This window comes from Nestor notabilis, unplaced genomic scaffold (genome assembly GCF_000696875.1).
Source record: "Nestor notabilis isolate BGI_N333 unplaced genomic scaffold, ASM69687v1 scaffold4695, whole genome shotgun sequence".
NCBI classification, from domain to species: domain Eukaryota; kingdom Metazoa; phylum Chordata; class Aves; order Psittaciformes; family Psittacidae; genus Nestor; species Nestor notabilis.
The window spans coordinates 95739-117432 of record NW_009927747.1 but is presented as its reverse complement, the minus strand read 5'-3'; the positions used below and the strand labels follow the sequence as shown (position 1 = coordinate 117432).

Genomic DNA, 21694 nt, shown 5'->3' with positions numbered 1-21694 from the left:
TTCCCTACAGAATGGGTGGATCTGGAGTCTAAAAGAAGACACCAGAAAAGAAAACTGCTGCCATTATAAATACATACACCAAGGCAAATAAGCCTAGGATGAAGCAATATGTGAAGGATTTCTGGGCTACCAAGCTGCTTAGGCTAAAACCTCATAAGAGTTTGGGTGAAGCGTATAGTCATGTACAGGTGTGTGTGTAAATAGTGATAATACTGCAGAGGACTGCTTCCCTTCCCACGGCTGGGGAGCACTGTCCTCAGGTAAGGCAGGTTGCTAGTCATGCATAAAGCAGGGTTGTTAATTCTTATTCCTTTGACCCCACGTGGTTGATGGCCCTCACTACTAATGCTAGAAAAAGGTGTCAGTTTGGCCAAATTATAAGAATGATTTTGTTCTTTATTGCTCCTTCTTTGGAATTCTGAAATGTTTCTCTATTGTTTGTAAACCAGCAAGTTCTCACTAATTAAAAAAAAATAAATTACATAGCAGGATTGATTTATGTTCCTTATTAGAGTAATAGCTCATCTGTTATGAGGTTAAGTCAATTCATAAAATTATAAATCTGGTAGAAAAAAGGTCTTGATTCTTTCCCACAGTGAGCATTTATTCATGTTTGAAAGTTCTTGTTTACATTTGTGCAGAGTCATTATTTGGTAGCAAGAAAGCAATGTGGAGAAGTAATACTCTTGGTATTACCATGCCATTGTATCTTCTACTTTTTCTTGCACAAAACAGTATAGACCCATGATGTTCAGTCTCATCAGAGTTCCTCCTTATACCTTTTTATTCGCATGCGTCTGTCATCCCTGCAGAGTACAATAATAAAGACACTGTATTTTTTATTTGATTAAATAATAATGCAATTGTTTTTGTGGGAATCTGTCTTACAAAACCTGTTTGTATGCTTATAACCTTCTGACACCACAGTGAGATTTCAAGTGAAGATATATTAGTGTGCATTACAAGCGTGTGATTGCTTGTATCTTATGAAATAGATGAAAAATTAGTTCACTGCAGTAGTTTTTATCTGAACTGATCAAAACATCTCCCAATGATTTTTCTAACAATATGTGATTGGAATAACAACTTCACATGTTGTAGAGTCCCATGCTGCAGCCGAGAGGCATGTAAATACAAGCTGCTTATTTGCAAGAAGCTTCCAGATTTGCAATATGATTGCTATGGAAACCACACAATGAAAACCTTATAACCATCTGTGTGGTTTGGTGGATTTTGCTGCATAGCTGAACTGTTTTTGTTTACTGTTATTAAAGTGTTGAATATATTAACCCACAGACTGGGATTATTCAAGGTATAAACTAGTATTGTACAATGACAATGTGTCAGATATTAGAGGACAGTAAAATACCAATTAATAATGGCATTAAATTAAAGTCTAATGTAAAAAGATGGTTAAGTAGTGTGTTAGTAGAGGAAACTGCTAAGTTTATGCATATTTATCATGGAGATACCACATTCCATTGAAGGAATGCGCTGTTCATGCCAAACTTTTACCCATTTTATACTCAAGTAGCCTGATTTTTTTTTTTAATCCCCTCTTCTTTTAAGAAAAAGAAATTAGAATAAAAAAAATCAATGGATTTATGTAAAAAAACCCTCAGCTGATGTCTAAGTCACTGTTCACTTAAATTGTGTGGATGGTAGAATCATCTGTGATTGGGTAACTACAAATTAAGTAAATAATTTTCAACAGCTTTCATGGACTGACTGAAAAAACCCTTGACAAATATAGTTAGCTCTTTGTTGGACTGTCACCATAAGAATTTTGTAGGTTTGCCATTAGTATCTTTGAATACCAGCAAATTAAGGAACATAACCTCTATCTTAAGTGTTCTTTGGTTCTACAGTTCTAGAGAAGTTCACTGATTTGATTAGTATTAATTTGTTATTGATTCAGGATATAATAGCAGAAAACATTAGTGAGAACCATAGCTTCTTTTTTACCACCCTAAGCCAAGCCTATTACATCTGCTTCACTGTGAGCATGATTGCATTGGCAAATGGCGTAGACCATTTGCAACAGATTCATAAAGCACAGGTTTATGCTGAAGACCTGATGTTTGTGCTGTGCATGTTTCAGAAGAGGTTTCCTATGGATTCACTTTAGTCTGGTTCCATGGACTGAATGCCAGTTAGCAGCTGGATCATGTTCAGTGTGCTTCCAGAGTGCATCTTCCGGTGTAATTACACCTGAAAGTTTGTCCTCGCTGTGACAACTCTATAGTGTAAATCAAAGTGGAGTAAGTGGGGATGACTGGGATCCGAACAGGTATGCTCATATGGACAGCCTTTGTTTGAATTTGGGACCTTTCCAGTATTTCCATGTGTTTCCTTGGTTCAGATATATTTTTCCATTTTCATATATTTTCAGATATGGATCTGGTGACCTTTTGTTTCTAGGAAATACATTTTTCAGGAAGGGGAATGAATATATTCTAAATTTTTCCATGAAACCACAATGCAGTCTACATGTATTCAGCTGTACCTTATGAAAAAAATCTCTTCAAACCTCCTCTGCTGTTTTACTTCAGTTGAAATACCAGCTGCTAAAGTTAGTCCTCAGTTGAAGCTAGTCTGATGACCATGAGTTAAAATCCACAGTACATTCAACACATCAGTTGACGTATTTCGAAACATTCAGTAACATGTAACATCAAGATTTATGTAATCAATGTACTCTGTGTTAAATGAAAGTGGGTTTTTCTGGGAAAAGGGAGCAATCTAGAAAACGTGACTGATAATGGATGAATACTACCTGTGAGTGGTGTAATAGTGGTAGGGAAGACACAGAATGACAGTGCCTCCTAGTGCTCTGGACAGTACATACGGATGTATTTTTGCCATTTTTACTCCAACTGTGAGTGCTTAAAATAAACAAATGAGTGTACTTGGAAATGTGCAACAAGTATTATGCCACGTGGGGGAATACATTTGAGTGCAGTAAATAGTTTAGTGTTTCATGTTGTACTGCAGCTTCACATTTTCCCAGTTCTATTTTTTTTGTTTGTTTTTTCCTTTTTTTCTTTTTCTTTTTCTTTTTTTTCTTAATTATTATTCTTTCCTTGGCTATCATGTATATTCATCGCAATCAGATTTTTAGTTATTCAAGAGTCAGAAAGCAAAAACTCCTGCTGGCTTAGTAGGGCAGAATTTCAAAGCTCCGTAGAGTGAATGTCATGATGTAATTTGTAGGACTGCATACATAGTTTAGCAGCAATAATGCATACTCATTTCAACAGGTCTGCTCTTGTGCTTTAAACATCTGCTTTAGTGTTTGCAGGAACAGTCTTGTGGATAGATTATCTTTTTATGAGGCTAAAAATCCTTTGAACTGTTGATATAAAATTCACTCTTTGTCAAAGTAGATAGGCAATTACATACAAGTTGCACAATAAGGAACATTTTAAAAGCTGTGAGTTCTGTATCTTTTGTCTGTCGTTAATAAAATGTCAAAATTAGTTGCTGACATGCATGTCTTATAAAGAAGCATGAATATCTGTGCAAGATGTGATGAGTATAAAAGCCAAATACTTTAAACATATTAAAAGCCTAATTCTTATTTGAGAAGTGGATTTATGAATATACTATTTCTTCATTCAGTACAGCAGCTTTGTCAGTTATGATATACTGTAAAGGGCAAGATAAATCTGTTTCTACTTCCTTCTGAACCTAAGGAAAGAAAACAGCTAAAAACTCTCATACTTTGTTCCCCTTTTTTTCCTCATCAACAAAATTGTTGACTGTGAAATGTAAGGAGCAGGTTTTATGTCCCTGTGCTGAGTGGAATATGGATTTACTTAAGTGATGGTGTGGGCATGAGAGAGTAGTTCCCTGCCTGTGCCGGACAAGGAGTATGGAGCACATCTTTTGAAATTGCCTCTGGGGATTTCAGTTTTCCAAGTCTGCCAGCCAGAAAACATGCTTCAGAGCTGATATCTGCCATACTCTTGCTTTTCTTCTTTCCTAAATTTGCTCTAAATTATTTGAATCAGTCTGGCTTACTTAAAACCATGGTCAAGTGCAGTAGGCAGGAGCACTGAATGCACAGCATCTATAGTGGCTGTGTTCCTATCATGCAGGTGTCCAGCTAGTGTGTCTGTATGACAGTGTTGAAGGTAAGATGTCCTTTGTCTTCTCTGCATACTTCTTTTAAGAACTTCTGTATTCTTGCATGGTCTGGGGATACCTTTCAATCCTCATATCCTGGTAAGAAATACACGTAGCAGAATAGGACCCTAATTTTAATTGCCTCAGAATGAACAAAAACCAGCAGATCTGTAGCTCTATATTTACCATATTCAGAGCAGAGTGAAAAGGGAAACAGATGTTCACAATTGAGATTTTGAAAGAAAGCTCTTGGAGTGTTTGGCTGGGTGGGGGAAACCACAGGAATAACAATGTTCCAACTTCTGTGCAAATGCAAAATAGTAAACAGGGCTTACAGTCTGGAAATGTGGAGTACGGCTTTCAGGGTGATGCAGGCTGTAATTCCTGTCAGCTGAGGTGTCCCTTCGGAGTTTCATTTGCAGTTATGTGTTTTGCAGAAGAACATATTCCTTCGAAGGCTGAAGTGCCAAGAAAACTGAGCCAGGAGAAAGTTACCACTGTTTCAGGTAATGAAAATCTTTCCTCTTTATTTTGTGTAATGCACTTTCTTTTTATCTTTATTTTCTTGTCTCTTCCCTTTGCTGTTTTAAAATAATGTTTTTATAGCTCTGTAAGGCTGTCTTTTTCATGTGGGTGTTTGATGGCAGCAAAACTGCTTAGCACCACTTAGGATGCATGAAAACCACTTGAGAAGGATTTATAAAGTAAGCCAATTTATACAAGGTATTCCTTCCTGAATTACTTTGTAATGACTCAATTAGCTTTCATTTCTGCACAAAGGAGATTTAGTTGCATAAATTAGCTTATCATCATTGAGGAAGTGTCACTGCTAAAGGACAGTTTATAGATACAACATGCAGTTGCTGTCAAACCTATAAGAATGTAATATAGACATCTGTGTATACTTTGTGCTTGAGCAGAACAGACTTCTGCCATTCAGAGACTAACAGGGGACAACAAGTTGCCCAAGGGACTGGCAATGTAGACGTCTCTGAAAAGGTCAACTTGACACAGGCTCTGACAATCGACCCAAAGCTCTGTCTTCTTTGATAAAAATCAGATAAACTTAAGACCACTAATTGATCTGCAGCCTGTTTAAATGTTGGCCATGCATATCTTCAGTGCATATGATTACCACAGAAAGCAAATGAATTGGGTAAGAAATGCCAGAGTCCAGTGACAGCAGCATAAAAATTGGAAAAGGACACAAATGCCCAGAAAGGCTCTTCTCTCAGCTTTAGCTTGGCAAACTGCCCTTGTGCTAATTATCTCTGGGACTGGAAAAATAATACACCATGTAAAGTCACATGGCCAGACAACTTTTCTTGACAGAAAGGTATTTCCAGTTATGCTTAAAAACAAGATATATTTGTGCTTCAAGGGCACAGACCTCTAGATAAACTGTTGGTGATTTGACACAGCAAGTAGAGAAGACTTGCTTCTTATCAGACCTTACACCTTTTTGAGATCTGCTGCATTGTAACTGTGACCTGCGTTGACATGCGAACTGGCTCTCCTTCCCCCATCATACATAATACACATAATTCTTTCAGGGCTGTCAAGGAAAGGGTGGGTAAGAAGAGTTCCTTTAGGAAGTAGCTCTGCAGTGCTCTTCCTGTTGCAGCATGTGGAGAGGAAACAGAGGCCTGGTTTCCTGAGCCATACAGGAAAGCAGGAACAGGTTGCTGTGAGGAGTTTTGGGTTGCTTTTCTTGGAAAGGAAACAAGAACCAAGTCATCAGATGCTGTTAGCATTGTGCTCTACTAAAAACGTGTGTAAAACAACATGACTCATTACAGCCTTAATAGTTAGTACTTATTTAGACATTACTGTAATTATGAGTGTGATGTCATATTGGAGTGTGGGGTCAATCCAATTATAAAGTTGCCAACAGCATTTTTTGCACTAATGTATCTTCTTGGAGTTCTTACTTTTAGGAAATCAAAACTTTTAGAAATCAAAAACTTAGCACCTTCATTTCTGAAAAGTTTCAACTGCTACGAGAACAGCCTTATCAGTCTTTCTAGTACTTGTGTAATGTGTTTGAAAATACCAGTTCTCTCGAGATACCAAATTAATTTCAAGAAGTAATTTTCTGATCTAATCTTACTTAGTTAACTATTTAACACTAGAAATTTGTTTAACTTTTAGGGCTGAGTTGACATGAATATTTCTGATATGCATCACGTAATAAATACCTAACTTGAATCAATAATATTTCATGATTTTCCACATAAGCCATGCATACATTCTTAAGTTTAATTTATTGCCTAGCTTTATTAAACCTGAAAATATTCTGCAAATTGTTTTTGAGCTCAGCCTGTTAAGTGCAAAAAAATCTTTTTTCCTACTCTTTTCTAGCCCTGACTTAATCTGTACTTCAATTAATGTGCAGACTTGATGCTGAAGTCTTGATGCTGACTGTTGCTGCTGGATAGCTTTACATTAATTGCTAGTGACTGAACTGTTTAAATATACCAAAGCATTGAAGAGTTTCACTTGTATAATAGGGCTTGCTCGGCCTTTTTTGCTACCACTATCTACCCATTATCATTTCCATAATCGCTGTTTCGGTAAGTGTCCTGTTCTATGCTGTTTCAGTGTAAATACTTTGATTTTAGAGTAACTAAGGAACAGTAAGAGAGGGGAAGTGAGAAAGATTATACTGAACAAATAAGGCTAGATTAGAGGTTATGTCTGCATAAATACACTACATTTTTTTTCCCCTTATTTCATAATTTTTCTGGAATGTGGGAGAAAGGGCAAGTAAGTAACAGGCATTCTTAGCTATTTAGGACATCATCAGGACAAACAAGTAACTACGTTCTTTAATAGGGCGTGTCTCATTTGGGCATTGAGACTTAACACTGAGAATCTGAATCATTTGTGTTAAGGCACAGTCATTCTGGTAGTATTAATTCTGAACTTCACCTGTCTCTCCATCTTTTAAGCCTCCAGTATGGTAAATATTGAGCATATAATCACTAAAAGAGGATACAGTTCACCTCTTTCAGATATTGTTACTTTGTCCAGATTCATAATCTTTAAATCTGACGCTACAAACTTTTGAAGAATCTGCTCAAAAGTCAAGGAATATGAATCGGAATGGCAAGCTGTTTAATATACTGGGAAGCAGACCACAGTGGTGAAAAGAAAACATGTATACGTGTTTTTTCATTCCATAAGCAATGCGTAAGCAGATAATATAACTCTAGCTCTAAGTCACTGCTGTAGTAGGGCTTGCTAATTTAGATGCCCTCAATGTTAAAATGGAAGGTGAGTGGAAATCAGGCACAGTCACATTTATTCTAATGTTTTAAGTGGTGCGTTTCCATACTTGGGCTATAATTCCTGGTTTTATTTTGGTCAGTTTAGTGTTCTGACAGGTTTGTGCTCAGAAATGGCATGTGCCAAATTTGTCAAAAGGTCAGGAATGGAAAAGCCTGCAGATAGATTGGCTTAGGCTGCAGTGGGACAGCACACTTAAATCCCTCTGAAATAAGTACTCCTAATCTGTTATTTTTCCCAGGGTTTGTTTTTTCTGTCTATTGAGGCTTTTAGAACATTATAATTTTGTTTTCCCTTGAGTAATCCGTGGGCATTCTTAAGTTTTTATTAAACAGTCTACAAGACTTGAAGAGCATGCTTGATGATACTTGTCACCTTTCTTTCTTCAAGCGTTTATTGTCGGGTGCCAGTATTTTTTCAGTGAAATATGCAGACTGAGCCTACTGTCAAGAAGGCTGGCAGCCATTGCTGTTTGATATGTCAAATAAACTCTGAAGTGTTTTCATCAGTATATTGCAGAAAAATATCTGTTGTTCCTATTACTGTTACTGGAAAAACAGAGATGACAGAAGAAAACCATGAGGAATTCTTTATGGAACAGTTTTGGAAACTGTTGGGTAGTTGTTCATCCAGATATCTGTCCTGGAATGAAAAAAGTACTTCCTGGAGAAACAACCTATCCAGAATCCTGCTCAGCCATTTCTTGTGATTGGTAATATTAAAAAGTGGGTAGGTAAACCCAAATTGCTTTCTATTCCCTGCTACACATTTAAATTTTCTTTGGTCTTGTCTTACTTGTATTTGTGGCCTAAGTGATCATGCCTTCAAAATACTACTTTACAAGTAGTCTTTGCAAAAGACTTCAGTTTAGTAATTACATCATCATAGTACGTTTAAGGCACACAACATTTCAGAGTATGTAAAAACAGAGTGTAATTGTGTCAGAGTAATGCCAGCAAATCAACACCTTTTGAATCTGAACCCTAATGGGCATATAAGTTCTAGATGCTAAATCCACCAGCTGTTTTCAGGTATTGCATGTGTTTAAGAAGGTCCACATAATTTCATTACTGTATAAATGCCAAATTCCTTTACCCAGGTCTCCTGGTTCTGTTTTCTTCAGTTCTTCGGAGGCAGTCAAATGAAATTTGGCAGGGTCCTCCCCAACTGAAAAAGGGGCTGAAGTAAGAAGTAATTTTTTTGGTTTGGTTTGTTTTTTTTTTTCTTCTATTTCTGTGTTTATGAAGTGCTATGAATCATTTTATGAAGTATTTTGCCCTTTAGATTCTGGAGTTAAATTTACATGAAAGAATTTTGAGAAACTTGTGCTGGTGGGTACGAGATGGGATTTCAAATATGAAATTAAAACTTGTTGGAAGACCAGCATAGTTGTTCACAAACTTACACTGATTCCTTCTCTCCCTGTTTTTCATTTCTGTGCTTCTGGTATACCGGTATATGTTTTTCCTAGAAATGTGGCTTTCAGATTTCAACAACTCTGTCTTACGTTGAATTCACAAATGAGGGCACAGAACCATGGTTCAGGCAGTATCTTCATTGTTGCAATAAGTTTTTTTTAAAAATGCAGCTTTTCCAGTGGTGCCGTGTTATTAGTTGAGTTGCTTTCTCACTTTAAGGCTTAATTAAATGCTCATCACGAACATCTAGGGAGAGATGTGTCTCACCCGCTGTGGGATCTCTTCTGTTGCTGATGTTCCTCATGCAACTCCCATTAGTGTTAACAAGAGTTACTTCAGGCACACAGAGGTACGAACAGACCTCAAAGTGATAAAGGTTGGAGAGGAAAGTCATGATTCATTTCAGTGCAGAATAGCTCTTTTCTTTTTTTTTTTTTTTTTTTTTTTTTTTTTTTTCTCATGTAGCCTTATATTGTCTTTTATGGAACTGGGAGCTGGGATCAGCGCAGTATCAAAACACTGAGGAGAGGTTTTATTTAATACTTACCACAAATGAATTTGGCATTAACCTGTATTACTCTTTATAATACTAAATTGATAAATAATGAGCTGACAAATAGGAAGGCCCAAGATGTGGAGATGTAACATTTCAAACTGATTCCACACTTCTCTTGAAGTAATCCCGCCTATGCATTTTACAATAACCAAATATCTCTTTTCTGAATGGTTGAGAGTTTTTATGTGTGTATACATTGCTGCTTTTGATGTGGTGAGAATTTGTGCACTGGTAGCCAGAACGCCCCCTAGTGCTATATAGCAAGTGGCAGCTATTAATCACCAGTTTATGGAAAATTAAATAGTGGCTAACTTGCATAGCAACTTTAAATTCAATATGTGAATATGTAGCTGTATGACAGTATTGCCATCAAAAGAAGATAGCACAGAACATGGACTGAAATAGATAGATAGAAAACGATTCCTTCTTGCTCATACAGAGGGTATTAAAATTAAAATCTTGCGTATTTGTCAAAATAGGGAACAACACAAGTTGAATGCTGCTGGTTTTTTTATAGTGTGTCATTTTCTATGGCTTGATACTTGATATTTTAGCAGGATTTTTTCAGTAATAAAGTGAACCAATCATGATTAAATTGTAAACTATAAATAATGGTGTAGAGTGCTAATGACATGCAAATGTAACTAGTATATGCTGGAATAACCAGCAAGCCTGCTGTTCTAGGATCATATAACAAAACTAAGATGACAGCCTTGATCCAGCCAGTTCAGTGATATTTATGTTATCAGAATTAGAAGATAGCTTTCCAGTGATGTAAATTATTAGTACATATACATTCTGTCTGGTTAGTGTATACATAATGTAACTGGTCATCTTAGTGGTATTGCTTACATTCTTTTTACATTAACTCATCACGCTCCATTCTCATGGAATTAAAAACAGGAAATAGTTTGCAGTGTAACAGAAGCACCCAGTGTATTTAACCATGTGTAAGCGCTGTGTTTCAGTAGATGTACTCTGTATTGTAAGTGTATGACAAAGCATTTATTACTGTGTTATTGCCGTATTACAGAGCAAAGAGTGCTAAATAATCAATCAGTTAATGGTCTGTATGGCAGCTTGAACACAGCACATTCATTGTGCTTATGCTGTTAGAAGGATGAGTTTATGACTGTAGTGTAGTTGCATGTTTAGCCAGAGCTTAATGTCCTAAACTGGAGCTGACACAAATATTTTTAAAATGCAGCTTCAGCAATAGTTTCCAAGTTCTCCAATATTTTAGAAGGAACAATCAAGGATTATCTCAGAGGTTCTCAGAGAAGTTATTTAGTTTTGTTGGAACAGGAGAGGGAGGGGGAGCTTATAACAAAATACTTACTTTGGCTCCTTTCACAGATGATTATTAATTATATTGTAGCAATTTTATCAGTTTCACGCTAAGATACAAGTATGGCTTGCTGGAGATTTATAATAGAAGAAAACTAGCTGCTTTAAGGTGCAGCTGGAAAATGCTTTGAAAACCTGTAGCTGCATGTCTTTAAGTGATAGGACTTGCAAGTGAAGGGCTTGCACATTAAACTTGTTTGCCACTTCCTTTTGTGGAATGAAGGAGCTGTTTCTAAAAAGAGGGGTAACATGTGTGCTTTAATAAATTGCTTTATACTATCTGGAGATTGAAAGGTAACTTTAGTCCCTCAATCTTTATCCTTTTGTGATAAGATGCCGTTTTCTTTGCAGATAACAAAAATACCAATTATGCCAATTTCTATCAAGGTTTGTGGGACTGCACAGGAGATGTACCTGATGAGTTGACATTTAAACGTGGTGACATTATCTACATTCTCAGCAAGGTATGGGATGCTACTGGGGCTACGTAGTTGTAAAAAGAAAGCCATGCCAGAAGGGCACATTCCCACAGTTCTATGGGGGGAAACTGGCACTCCCTTTCAGATCCTTTGTTTACAATCAGATATTCACTGCAATTAATTACTTTGTCAAATGAACTATAATCACATTTAAAACATAGCTGTGTAACAGGAATTGACTTTAAAGCATGTTTATTTACGTGTTAAATCTTGGCTGCCATTTGTTAACTGATTTAATGGGAGACAATGTGCTTTCTGCTCGTAAAAGTTAACCTTGTAGATTTTCAAATTATCTTGTATGTTATGTTTTTTGTTTCCTGTTTTATATTCCTGACTCTCCTGATTCTGACTTTTTGGGCATCTTGCTACAGAAGATAGTTTGTTTTTTTGAACTATGCTTTCATCTTTGTATGGATATTGTAATTGTTCTGACAGCTCAGATTCCAAATTTGTTTGCTCTGACAGATTTGGGCAGTTTTTAATTTACTGCTTTCCTGTTTGCAAAGCAAATGAGAAATGTAATTCCTCTCATCTAAAGTGATGATAAGCAGTATAAGCATGAAATTTTATTCTACATTACTGTTGGTTAATTTTCTTATTTTTCCTTAATGCCCCCAACAAAACCAAAACCTTTCCTAAAATATAGATGTTATGGTCCCTTGAAGTCTACTTCTGAACAGTTCATCAAAGGAAATTTCTCTTTTCAAGTTCTCATTGGAAAAAGCCTACCTTTTAAACTGTATGTAGAATATATATCTCAGATGTAATTGCTGTTCAGTATAATTAATGCCAAAGATATCATAGGTCATTGAAATATACAAGTAGGTGCATGCAAACTAAAGGCATCTGTCTCAGTTTCAAACTTTTCAGTTTTGTCACAGTTGCTTTAAATCTTCACTGGTACCTTTAACTACAATGTTTCTGGATAATAAATGTAACAGCTTCAGTTTTACATAAATTTAAGATTTATGGATAGAAAGATGGTCCTATATAAAAATGTAGAAGATCTATTACTAATGGTAATGTGACCACGTGTGTCTTTTGAAGTATTTCATTGTCACTTAAATTAATAACTGCATTGCATTACTAAAGGCCGGATAACACTCTTGGATTGGGCAGACTTTCAAGCACTCTACAGCATCTAATTTAAAATAACCACCTTTTCCGCCTCTCACTCTCCCCCCAAAAAACCCCATGAACAAACAGATTCCACTGTATGATTTTGGCCTCTTTGTGCTCTTCTGGTACGGTGTGTGGACTGTAAAATCTCAATCTTCAGCTCGTAGGTGAAATAATCATTTGCTCCTTCTCCAAAAGAGCGAGAAATTTAATCTAAAAAAATGGAGCCGAATAGAAAAACAGTAGTTTAAGCTGTCCTCTGTATATCAACTGTCCTGTGGTCATGCCATGATTAATCCATAATCGGTCCTTGAAACTGGCTTGCTGCTTCTCCAGATGTATAGAGCCTCTCTCTTTGGGAATGATTCTACTCCAAAATACAGCCCAGAAAATTCAGCCCCATTTCAGTTAAAGATTGTTACAGCTTTTTCAGAAAAATGAGTGTTGGCCACTGCTGTCAGCTCTGAATTTAGGGTCCTTGGAGGGGAAAGTGCCAGAGAATTATCCATCTTAACCCTCCACTTGACTCAGTTTCAAGGTCTGATCACTTACGAGCTCTTTGTCTGGTAAGTGAAAATATAACCAAAGGAAAAGTGAACCTAACCATCCTGAAGTGGGTCGAGACTTTTCTTCAACGAATATTTCCTAATCCACTACATTAATACTCGGATTTTGTGGCGGTCGGCACGAAGCCTTGGCAATTCTTTTATTTTTTCACACCATCTAGTGGTTGAAAACGAGAGATGCAGGTACTGACAGGAGGCGATGTGTATGGCTCCAAAATGGTGTCATAAATTCAGCTTCAGTTTGAACCCGGCTATGGGTTTATTGCCTTTCTATCATATGTCAGCCAGGTATGAACATTACTCTTGAAAATCACATTTTGCTGATAAGGAAGTGAGTATGGGTATAGCAGTATTATAGTAGGAAGGGTGAAGCATTAACAAAATACCGAGTGTATTTGTGCAACACGTAATAGTTCTTTGTTTTACAATGAAATATAAATGATATAGCTTGCTCTGACGAATCTGATAAGATAGATATTTATCTCTCCCAGCAATAGGTGTGCCAAAGCAATGTATTTTTACCTGCTTTTCATGTATCTTTATGAGGGGAAAAGTGACACTTTTGTTTCCAAGAAATGAGATCATTAGTACAACAGAAGTAGTTAGGAACCAGTTTAGCAAATTTGGGCATGGATAGAATTTAAATAAAGCAAGAGGAGCAATATGTTACATGTAAGTTTGTAGGTGAATTCATGTTAGAAGAATGGACGCAAGGTTTCAGATTGGCAACATTTACTTCCTAAAATAGCTAAGCGTTATGCAAAAACAAATCACCCCTAATTTGCTTTGAAGAGAATCAAAATTCAGCGTTAGTGCAGTGAGCATGGTTTACCTGCTCGTACTCTGATAATACAAATGCTGATGCCTGACCAGTGTAATTACTGTAGAAAAGCATTTTTTCCTTGTTTCACAGGTGCATTCAAAAACCATTTTAGCTGGTTTTCTAAATGTTTATGTCAGTTGTTGCTTTTGTGTGGCAGCAGTCCTATGGGCTCTTACAAAAGAAACCCCAAACCTTTCTTCTAGGTTTTTCTACCTTTGAGGGTTTCTTTCAAAAGCTGAGTTTTTAACCTGGGCAGAATTAACAGAACTGTTGAAATAGTAATTGTTAGCTTTTGTTTCTTTATACAAATAGTTAAATTTTCAGATTAATTGGTCAATGTGTCTGTACAGATAAACTCATTATTATTTTAATTTATAATGTTCTTGAGTACTATATATATTATTGAATATATAAAAGTGGCTTTTATAACTTAGGCTATGAATCATGTGAACATTCAGAAAACTCTATACCCCTCTCCTGCTATGCAGTAGAAAACATTTTATAGCCATACTGATAGAGGGACTCATTAATAAGATTTCATAGTTAATATTGACTTTTTAGTTAATATTGACTATTAGAAATGTGATACTTGGGCTTCCTGTTTTCTAAAATGATGATTGCTCTTAACTTCTGCTCATTTATGGGCTTGCCTTTGCTTTCAACCCCATAAGATAAACGGGGAAACAAACTGTGATATAACAATCCTTTTATAAGTCTTCCATAGCTCTACTCAAAAAATCAGTCTCCAGAAACAAACACAACTGTGAGTGGAGGTAGCCATATTTTTATTTCTTTAAGTTTGTATGCACAATTTATGTGTGCAGCACTTGCAGTATTTTTTTGTTTGCTTTAGGTGTGTGTTTTGTGTTGGTAACTTCCATAGTTTTGTCGGTCGAATGCAAGTAGTAATAGAAATTAACTTAGGTTAGCAGATGACTAAAGTAAATTTAAAATTTACTTATGTTAGTACGTTTTCTTATGCTTAGTAAAATTACTGACATTTCTTAACTTTGAAGCTAATTTAATTTCCTTCTCATTTATATTGTATTTGCATTAAAGCAATAAATAATACTTCAGAATCAGAAATTACATCTTAAAATGGAATTCTCCTTCCCTGTTAGTATTTCAGCACATGCCAGTGCACTATCATGCTGCTCACTCTTGTATTTATGATTCATGGAAATCTCATCTATGACTTAACCCTTTGCTCTAGAATTTTCCATGCAAGTAGAGTGTTAACTCCATCTAGATTACCTTTATTCAGTGGTTGTACATTTCAGTGTGGCAGATTTTTGTTCCTTCAATACAAGAAACAGCTGTTAAAATGCTCACATTTTACTAAGCGAAAATACAGGTTGAGCAGACAAACAACATCTCCATACTTAAGATTACTGCTTATGAAGTAAAGTACAACTTAATGGTGCAGCTGTTTCATAATCAGTGTGAGCATTTTGTACATTATCTGTATAACCTTCATAACATATTCAGTATTTTTCAACATGATGTGAAAGTGACTAAAATCTTAAGTGTCTTTTTTTTTTTTCCCTTTTTTTTTTTTTTTTTTTTTTTGTCAGGCCATTTTTAGGTCATACCAAGATCTCCATTTAACAGTAATTTCCGTGACCATACTGCCAATGTCTACGCTAGCAAATAGGGAGTACCAATAGGAGCAGATTTGCAGAGTGAAGCAACTAGTGCTGAGGCCCTAATGTCCACACTATGTGTTTTCAAAGGGGTTTGATGTCCGAAGAGGTCTCGCATGGTTTAGTGAATGAGACCATGCTAGTGATTGGAACATATTCAAGTGCATCTTTCATTTTAGCTTCTGAATGAAATGTAGCATGGGTGCTCTGAGACTTACAGGTCTGCAAAGTGAGCCAAGGTGGGCAAAGTGGGATGCTTTGATAAAAACTATAATGCAATACTATGTTGTACATTTCCTTCTTGTGGCTTGTTTACGTATATTACTTACAGGGGAAAAAAATAGATATATGTTTAAACACAACATAGGAGCAAAGGCCTTTAAATGGAAGTTTAGTTAGGCTAATGCAAAGTGATTCTAGCTCTGTTGGTTTGCATGCTGGTAATATGTAAGCATTTACCTACCTGATTAAAAAGAATTGGCATTATGCCATCTAATGGAAAATAAAATGGCCTTCTATCATTAAAGGGTGTTTTCAGGGGCCAGTTTTCTTCAGAATTCAGTCTGCTTACCCTGATTTATATTGGAACTCTAATTGGTGTCTATTTTGTCTCATGTCATTGGAGGAAATAAAACCTAATAACACAACTATACAATAAATCTAAGACTTATATTCTTAAAGATGACCATTTTATTGCTGTCTTAAAACAACTCTACTACCTGTGAAGAAGTCTTGTTCAGTTATCTAAAACATTTGTCATTTTCTGCTTTTTAGAGGCAATGCTGTTCTGTGGCAAAAATGCTCCCTGGTTGATAGTGTATCATTGGGCAATCACACCAAAGGAAGTTCTAAAACTTTTAGCTAGTCTGAATCTCCTGGATGAATTGGAGATGTTTTAAAATATCATATAGCCAAAATTATCCCCCAGGATATTCTTACTAAAAATAAAAAAATCTCCCTGCTTCCCGCACATCTGTAGCTTGATAGGAGAGTCTACTTGTTTTAACCCCAGACAGGCCTACAGATACATTTGCTTTTCAGTTTTAAAGTTTGCAGATCTTCAGCCAGTGAGTTTATATTACTTACAGTGCCACTGGAAGAGAACAGGAGAAAAATCTTGAGTTCACACACTTCAGTTGTGTTTTTTTTTTTTTTAAATACAACTGCATTGTTTTCCTCAAGGCATTGAAACATAATGATGATTTTCAACAACTTTTTTAAAAAAACAAAACAAATAAAAAACCCTACCCCACAAACACAAAAACTATACCATATGTACTGAACAATAGGGATGAATTGCACAAGGACCAGATGTTCTCAACTTTGGCTGAAGTCAATAGAAGTTAATATGGTGCAAAGCATCTGGAGATCCTCATTTATGCAGAGGATCTCTTCTAAACATAGGGACTGTATTGGAAATCCCCTTGAGTATATAAATTTTATCTTCTTGAATATCAAAATTCTCTTCTACATAGTACAAAAATTGTGGACTTAAAAGGTATCTGTGAAAAACAGGTAGTGTATTTCTACCTACTGTGATTTCTCCAAGTGCAAAAACTTTTACGATCAGTGTCTCATGAACTCATATGTACATACACATCATTGCAGGGAAATTGGTGGGATGGGGAGAAGAAGCAGCATCTGCTCACAGTGTGTTCAGTTGAGAGCATTTAAGGAGCCTGTAAACCCCGGTGGGATTTTTTTCCCCAGTATCACAGTGCTCTGTACAGAGTGTTTTGCCAGCACATTAAATGTTGTTAACCTGTTCCTTGCTGCTGCACTGTGAAATTACTTCACTTTGGTTGATATATTTCTGCTTAGGGTTAAAAAAATAAATCCACTCTGACAGACAGTGGAAGTAGCTTAGAAGGCACTTGGTCATTGTTAAGGTGGTTGTTTTGTGTTCTTTAGCATAATATATTCCTTCGCCCTGGTGCTTGTCTTCCAGGGGTTGCGGTTGCCTCTTCCTCCCCCTGCCTCTGCCTAACATTGCCTGGTATGGCAAATGTGCTCCCAGTCACATGGCAGAGCCCTGGCCGCACACTTGTGCATTCTCCTCATTGCAGGGCTGCTGGATCTGGCCCTGCCCCCCTCCTATCCCTCTATTTGCCTTGGAGCAATTCATTTTGCAGTTATTGAATTTCTTTGGAGAGTTATTTTCATACAGCGAGCATCACAGCACCTCTGGATCTTGATAGCATTTCTACATACAGAGAAAGAAGCTTTGTGTTAGTAATTACCTAACATTGTCAGGAGCTGACTGCAGGCCTCTTTCTAGTGATAACAGAATAACCACATAATGTAGCTTTATAGCACATGATTAATAGAAAATAATTACACATTCTACAAAGGGATGCAATATTTCTTATAAAATGACTACAATGGTTTCCTTAGATTAAAGGACTCTTCATTATTTTATCAGTCCTTCTGAAGTATAGTCGCTTGCCTATGTTAGCAGTGATGTTAAGAGCTGAATGTGGTGAAGGATACCAGATGGTAAACCCAGTGGTACCTGAGATCTGAAGCTGATGCTTGCGAAAGCACTGTGATTCTCAACTCTTAAGAATTCATATAGAACTCCAAACTGTACTTGTATTCTTCTGTGTATTAGTCATAATTTCCCACAAATGTGGGCTTTAGGGTTTTATTCTATACATCGTAAGCAGCAGTAATAGGCATATGAACCTCACAACAGCAGTGTAGTAATTAAATTATATCACTATAAAGCAGTTTATAGTTGCTAACGTTTATAGAAACAATATATCAATCTGAATTTTATATGTGACTTCAAAAAAGGATGGGGGGACTGCTTATCTGCCTGACTAGTAAGCACTCTTGTGGTACTGAGAATGGAAAGGAGTCGTTAGGAGTTTAAAGAGAAATGTCTGTACTTTAATCAGTTTAAAAAGGGGTACTATCTAATTATTCTAAACTCTGAGATTAAAGTTTTATATTCTTGGTAGTGAGGTATCTGCATTATATTTTTTTTTGGGCTTCTACAGTCTGCAGATAGTTTAATTGGGATTCATGTTCCTTTTGAGACCCATGCAAAGAATAGTAATGTAAAGTAAAAGCTTCTGTGTTGCAATATTGTCTGTATGGTGTAATGGTTGCAGTGAATCCTTAAATTAGTTTACTAGTCTGTTACATCAACATCCATTTCATCTTCTCACTTAGCTTCATGCCGGAGCAGTAAGTGGTGTATTAGTAAGTAGCAAAACCCAGAAAGTTTTCAAAACAGCAGCATGCTTTTAATGTTAATTTGAGCTATCTGAATTGTTTCTTTTAAAACAATTGTTTCTAAGTTCATGTAGTGTTGCTAAGTGGAACATTTTCAATGGATAATGCAGTCTACAGGCTTTTTCTGTGCCACTTGTCATATGCAATTTAATGACCGTTTAACTAAGCCACTTCCCTCATTTCATGTATTGTTTGTTTTTTTGGCTGATGTCTAGCAAAACTTGCTTAATCGCTTTTGTCAGTCACTTCATGTTCCATGTAACAGCTTAAGATCTTTTGTTGCTTTCTCTTGGAGAGATTTATTGCTGAGATTCCAGTAGTACATGTGAGTACTGCTCCTTTCAGCAATTTCCCACTTCGGTCTAGAAAACCAGTTTGTATATATAACCAGTGTATTGTGAGATAAACCACAGATCTTAAAACAGGCTGATCTGGAACATTATAAACCTCAGTGTCAGGTTGTTGTTTAGCCTTTAGGTATTTGGGGTGTAATGTGTACCCCCATGGGAAAAGTTATGAGGGGTTCTTAACTTCAGTGGAGAGCAGTTTGCGCTGAAGATCAGGTCCAGATACCTCTAGACTTTCAAACGAGCCCCAGTCCCAGCAGTCTGTTCTGCAGCGAAAGGGGGAAGAAGGTGGAATTATTTTTGCAGTTTTCTCATTTGTGTGTTCACATCATAAACGAAGGTTTTCCTGCTGCTTTTTAATGTGGTTTTTCTTTAAATCACGCTTACCGAGTATTTTATGGATAGTAGAATCTTTTAAATCGCCAATTCACCATGAAGAGAGGAAAGAAAATGTTTAAGACTGGTGTTCAGCCTTCCACAATAAGAAAGTATAAAAGTGTGTGTGTGCCTTCATGCAAACATGTTTAAAACAAATAAAAAAAGCAAAAGACAAAAAATCCCCTCCAACAAAACACAAAAACCCCTGAGCCCACATGAAAGTGGGCCATCAGCAGGGCTTCATTGTAGTTAAGCACAGGGAGAGCTGAGTACACTAAGCACCTCATAGGACCCTAGAGAACTCTCGACCAGGCCAAATATGCCAGCAGCAAATCATTATAGCTCAGGCTCTAATGAAACTCCATTAACCCTTAAGCTCCACTTGACTATTTATAACCAAAAAACTTTATCTGCAGTCAAAATAATAGCTTCATCTCAGTAGGACCATTAATTCAAAATCCTACAGCCTTTTGCTTTTCTCATCTTTTTGGAAGCAGATGTTGCTTACTAGAGATATCTGTGTATTTTGTATTTTCCATGTTTGTTCCAAAGTAATTTCTGTCTTACTAATCATTCAGTTTTGAATGGGGTCTCTGTTTTAATATTGCTTCATTTGTAACTCAATATATGTATGTGTGCAATTTCAGCTGTTACAATTTATTGAACTGCTGTTAGGATTGATCTTAAAATATTTACCTCAGAGAAAAAAAATTAAATTTGGATCCCACAATACTCGGTATTGCTTTTGGAAGATATTATTTCTTTAAACTATTATAATTCATTTTGTTTCATATTTATCTCACTAAGCCTAAACAAATTTCAAACAAAAGTACATTAGTCATCTGTCAGACATATGAGATCTGCTGTAGAATTTTCTGCAAGCCTAAAGCAATGGTAAACTTCGTCCATAGAAAGAGATTATGTATTAGATATATGGTGTTCCCTTCACATTTGAGCGAAGTGGTTTTTGAAATAAGTTGATTTTAAGTTTCTTAGAGTTTAGCCTTGCGGTACTGAAAGAATCCCAGTTGATTCTTATATGTCAACATTGCACTATTAGATTTTAGTTTCAAAGATAAGGTTTCTCTGTTTATGATGAATAGAGGATAGAGGTCGGCTATTTTTAGTAGGTGTTATAGAGAAGCGTGGCTGTAATTAAGACATTTTCCTGAGTATGCCTGGCCTTCTTAAAATTTAACTTCTGCCTGTGCCTAACTGTGCACGTGAATGCCTCTAACAAAAAGATACAATGTTTTAATTTTCAGTTGAAATGATTATAACTGTATATAAGAGAAAGCATCCATAAGGAGTTGCATACAAAACTCTATTGCATTTATATCAGACTAAAGGTTAATATTGCATATTGTTTTCAATTAGGAGTACAATAGATTTGGCTGGTGGGTAGGAGAAATGAAGGGAACCATTGGCTTGGTGCCTAAAGCCTACATAATGGAGATGTATGATATTTGAGAGGCCTGGGTAAGTACATTTTAATCCAATCTTCTGTAATGGCTTATATGTTCCCTTGTTCTCTGTTTCATAAGTATTTCTTTCCTGGAACCTTTGTAGGAGTCCTGTTAACACAAAGATTATGGCAAAATATATTGAAAGTTCAATTAAAGCACTTTTTCTTGGATTCTGTATGAAACATGAAACCACAGTGTACAAAAGATGATGAATTTTGTAACTATGTTCCTTTTCCAGATTTTTTTTTCCAATAGAATTTGTGTGCTTTCTAGTCTTATTACTTTAGTGTGTGTATATATATATATATATATATGTATGTATCTGTCTGTGCAGAAAACTGTGGAAGGGGATAGATATTTGGACTGGGTTTGACATGCACATTTGAGGCTTTTTGTTTAATGATGAACTTTCAACTTCCTTCTTCCTAATCAGGAGAAATCTGGACTTGGGAGTGGTGTGCAGCTGCAGTATACAGACCCGGCCTCTGAAAGAAGAAGATTCTGCCGTACCCGTTCCGTGGTTTCAGTGAATGTAGTCAGATCGTTGCCTTGTGTATATTAAACATTAAAAACTGTAATTGACCATAATTCTGAGAAAATGTTCTTCATCACTTTTGATAGAATTGTAATGCTAGGAAATGAAGTAGAGGGTAATTAACATATGGGGCACAAACAGCCAAATAGTGCCTGTTGCTTTTTCCTTAAGCATACTAGCAGCACTCTGTATAGCTATGGGTTTGTGTTCTTTCAGGAAATTTTCTCAGATTTAGAAAAATTAAGCTGAACTTTGAAAGTAGAAAACTATTACTCAGTTTATGCATGCATTAACCTTTTAATACTCACTGTGCATTTTGTGCAGTTTCCTAGGAGAATCAAGCAAAATTTATGTGTAATAA

At 36.2% G+C, this 21694-nt stretch overlaps 1 protein-coding gene across 1 annotated transcript in view; it reads left to right on the top strand.

Annotated features, from left to right (window-relative positions):
- Positions 1–20802, top strand: part of SKAP2 (src kinase associated phosphoprotein 2) — a gene marked incomplete at its 5' end in the record, with an annotated part of 103878 nt that extends 83076 nt beyond the window's left edge. Inside the window, 4 exons of the mRNA XM_010014183.1 lie at positions 4566–4634; positions 11089–11201; positions 14449–14487; positions 20710–20802. Coding sequence (XP_010012485.1) covers positions 4566–4634; positions 11089–11201; positions 14449–14487; positions 20710–20802 — 314 coding nt within the window. The remainder of the gene's footprint in view (positions 1–4565; positions 4635–11088; positions 11202–14448; positions 14488–20709) is intronic.
- Positions 20803–21694: the final 892 nt, after the last annotated feature.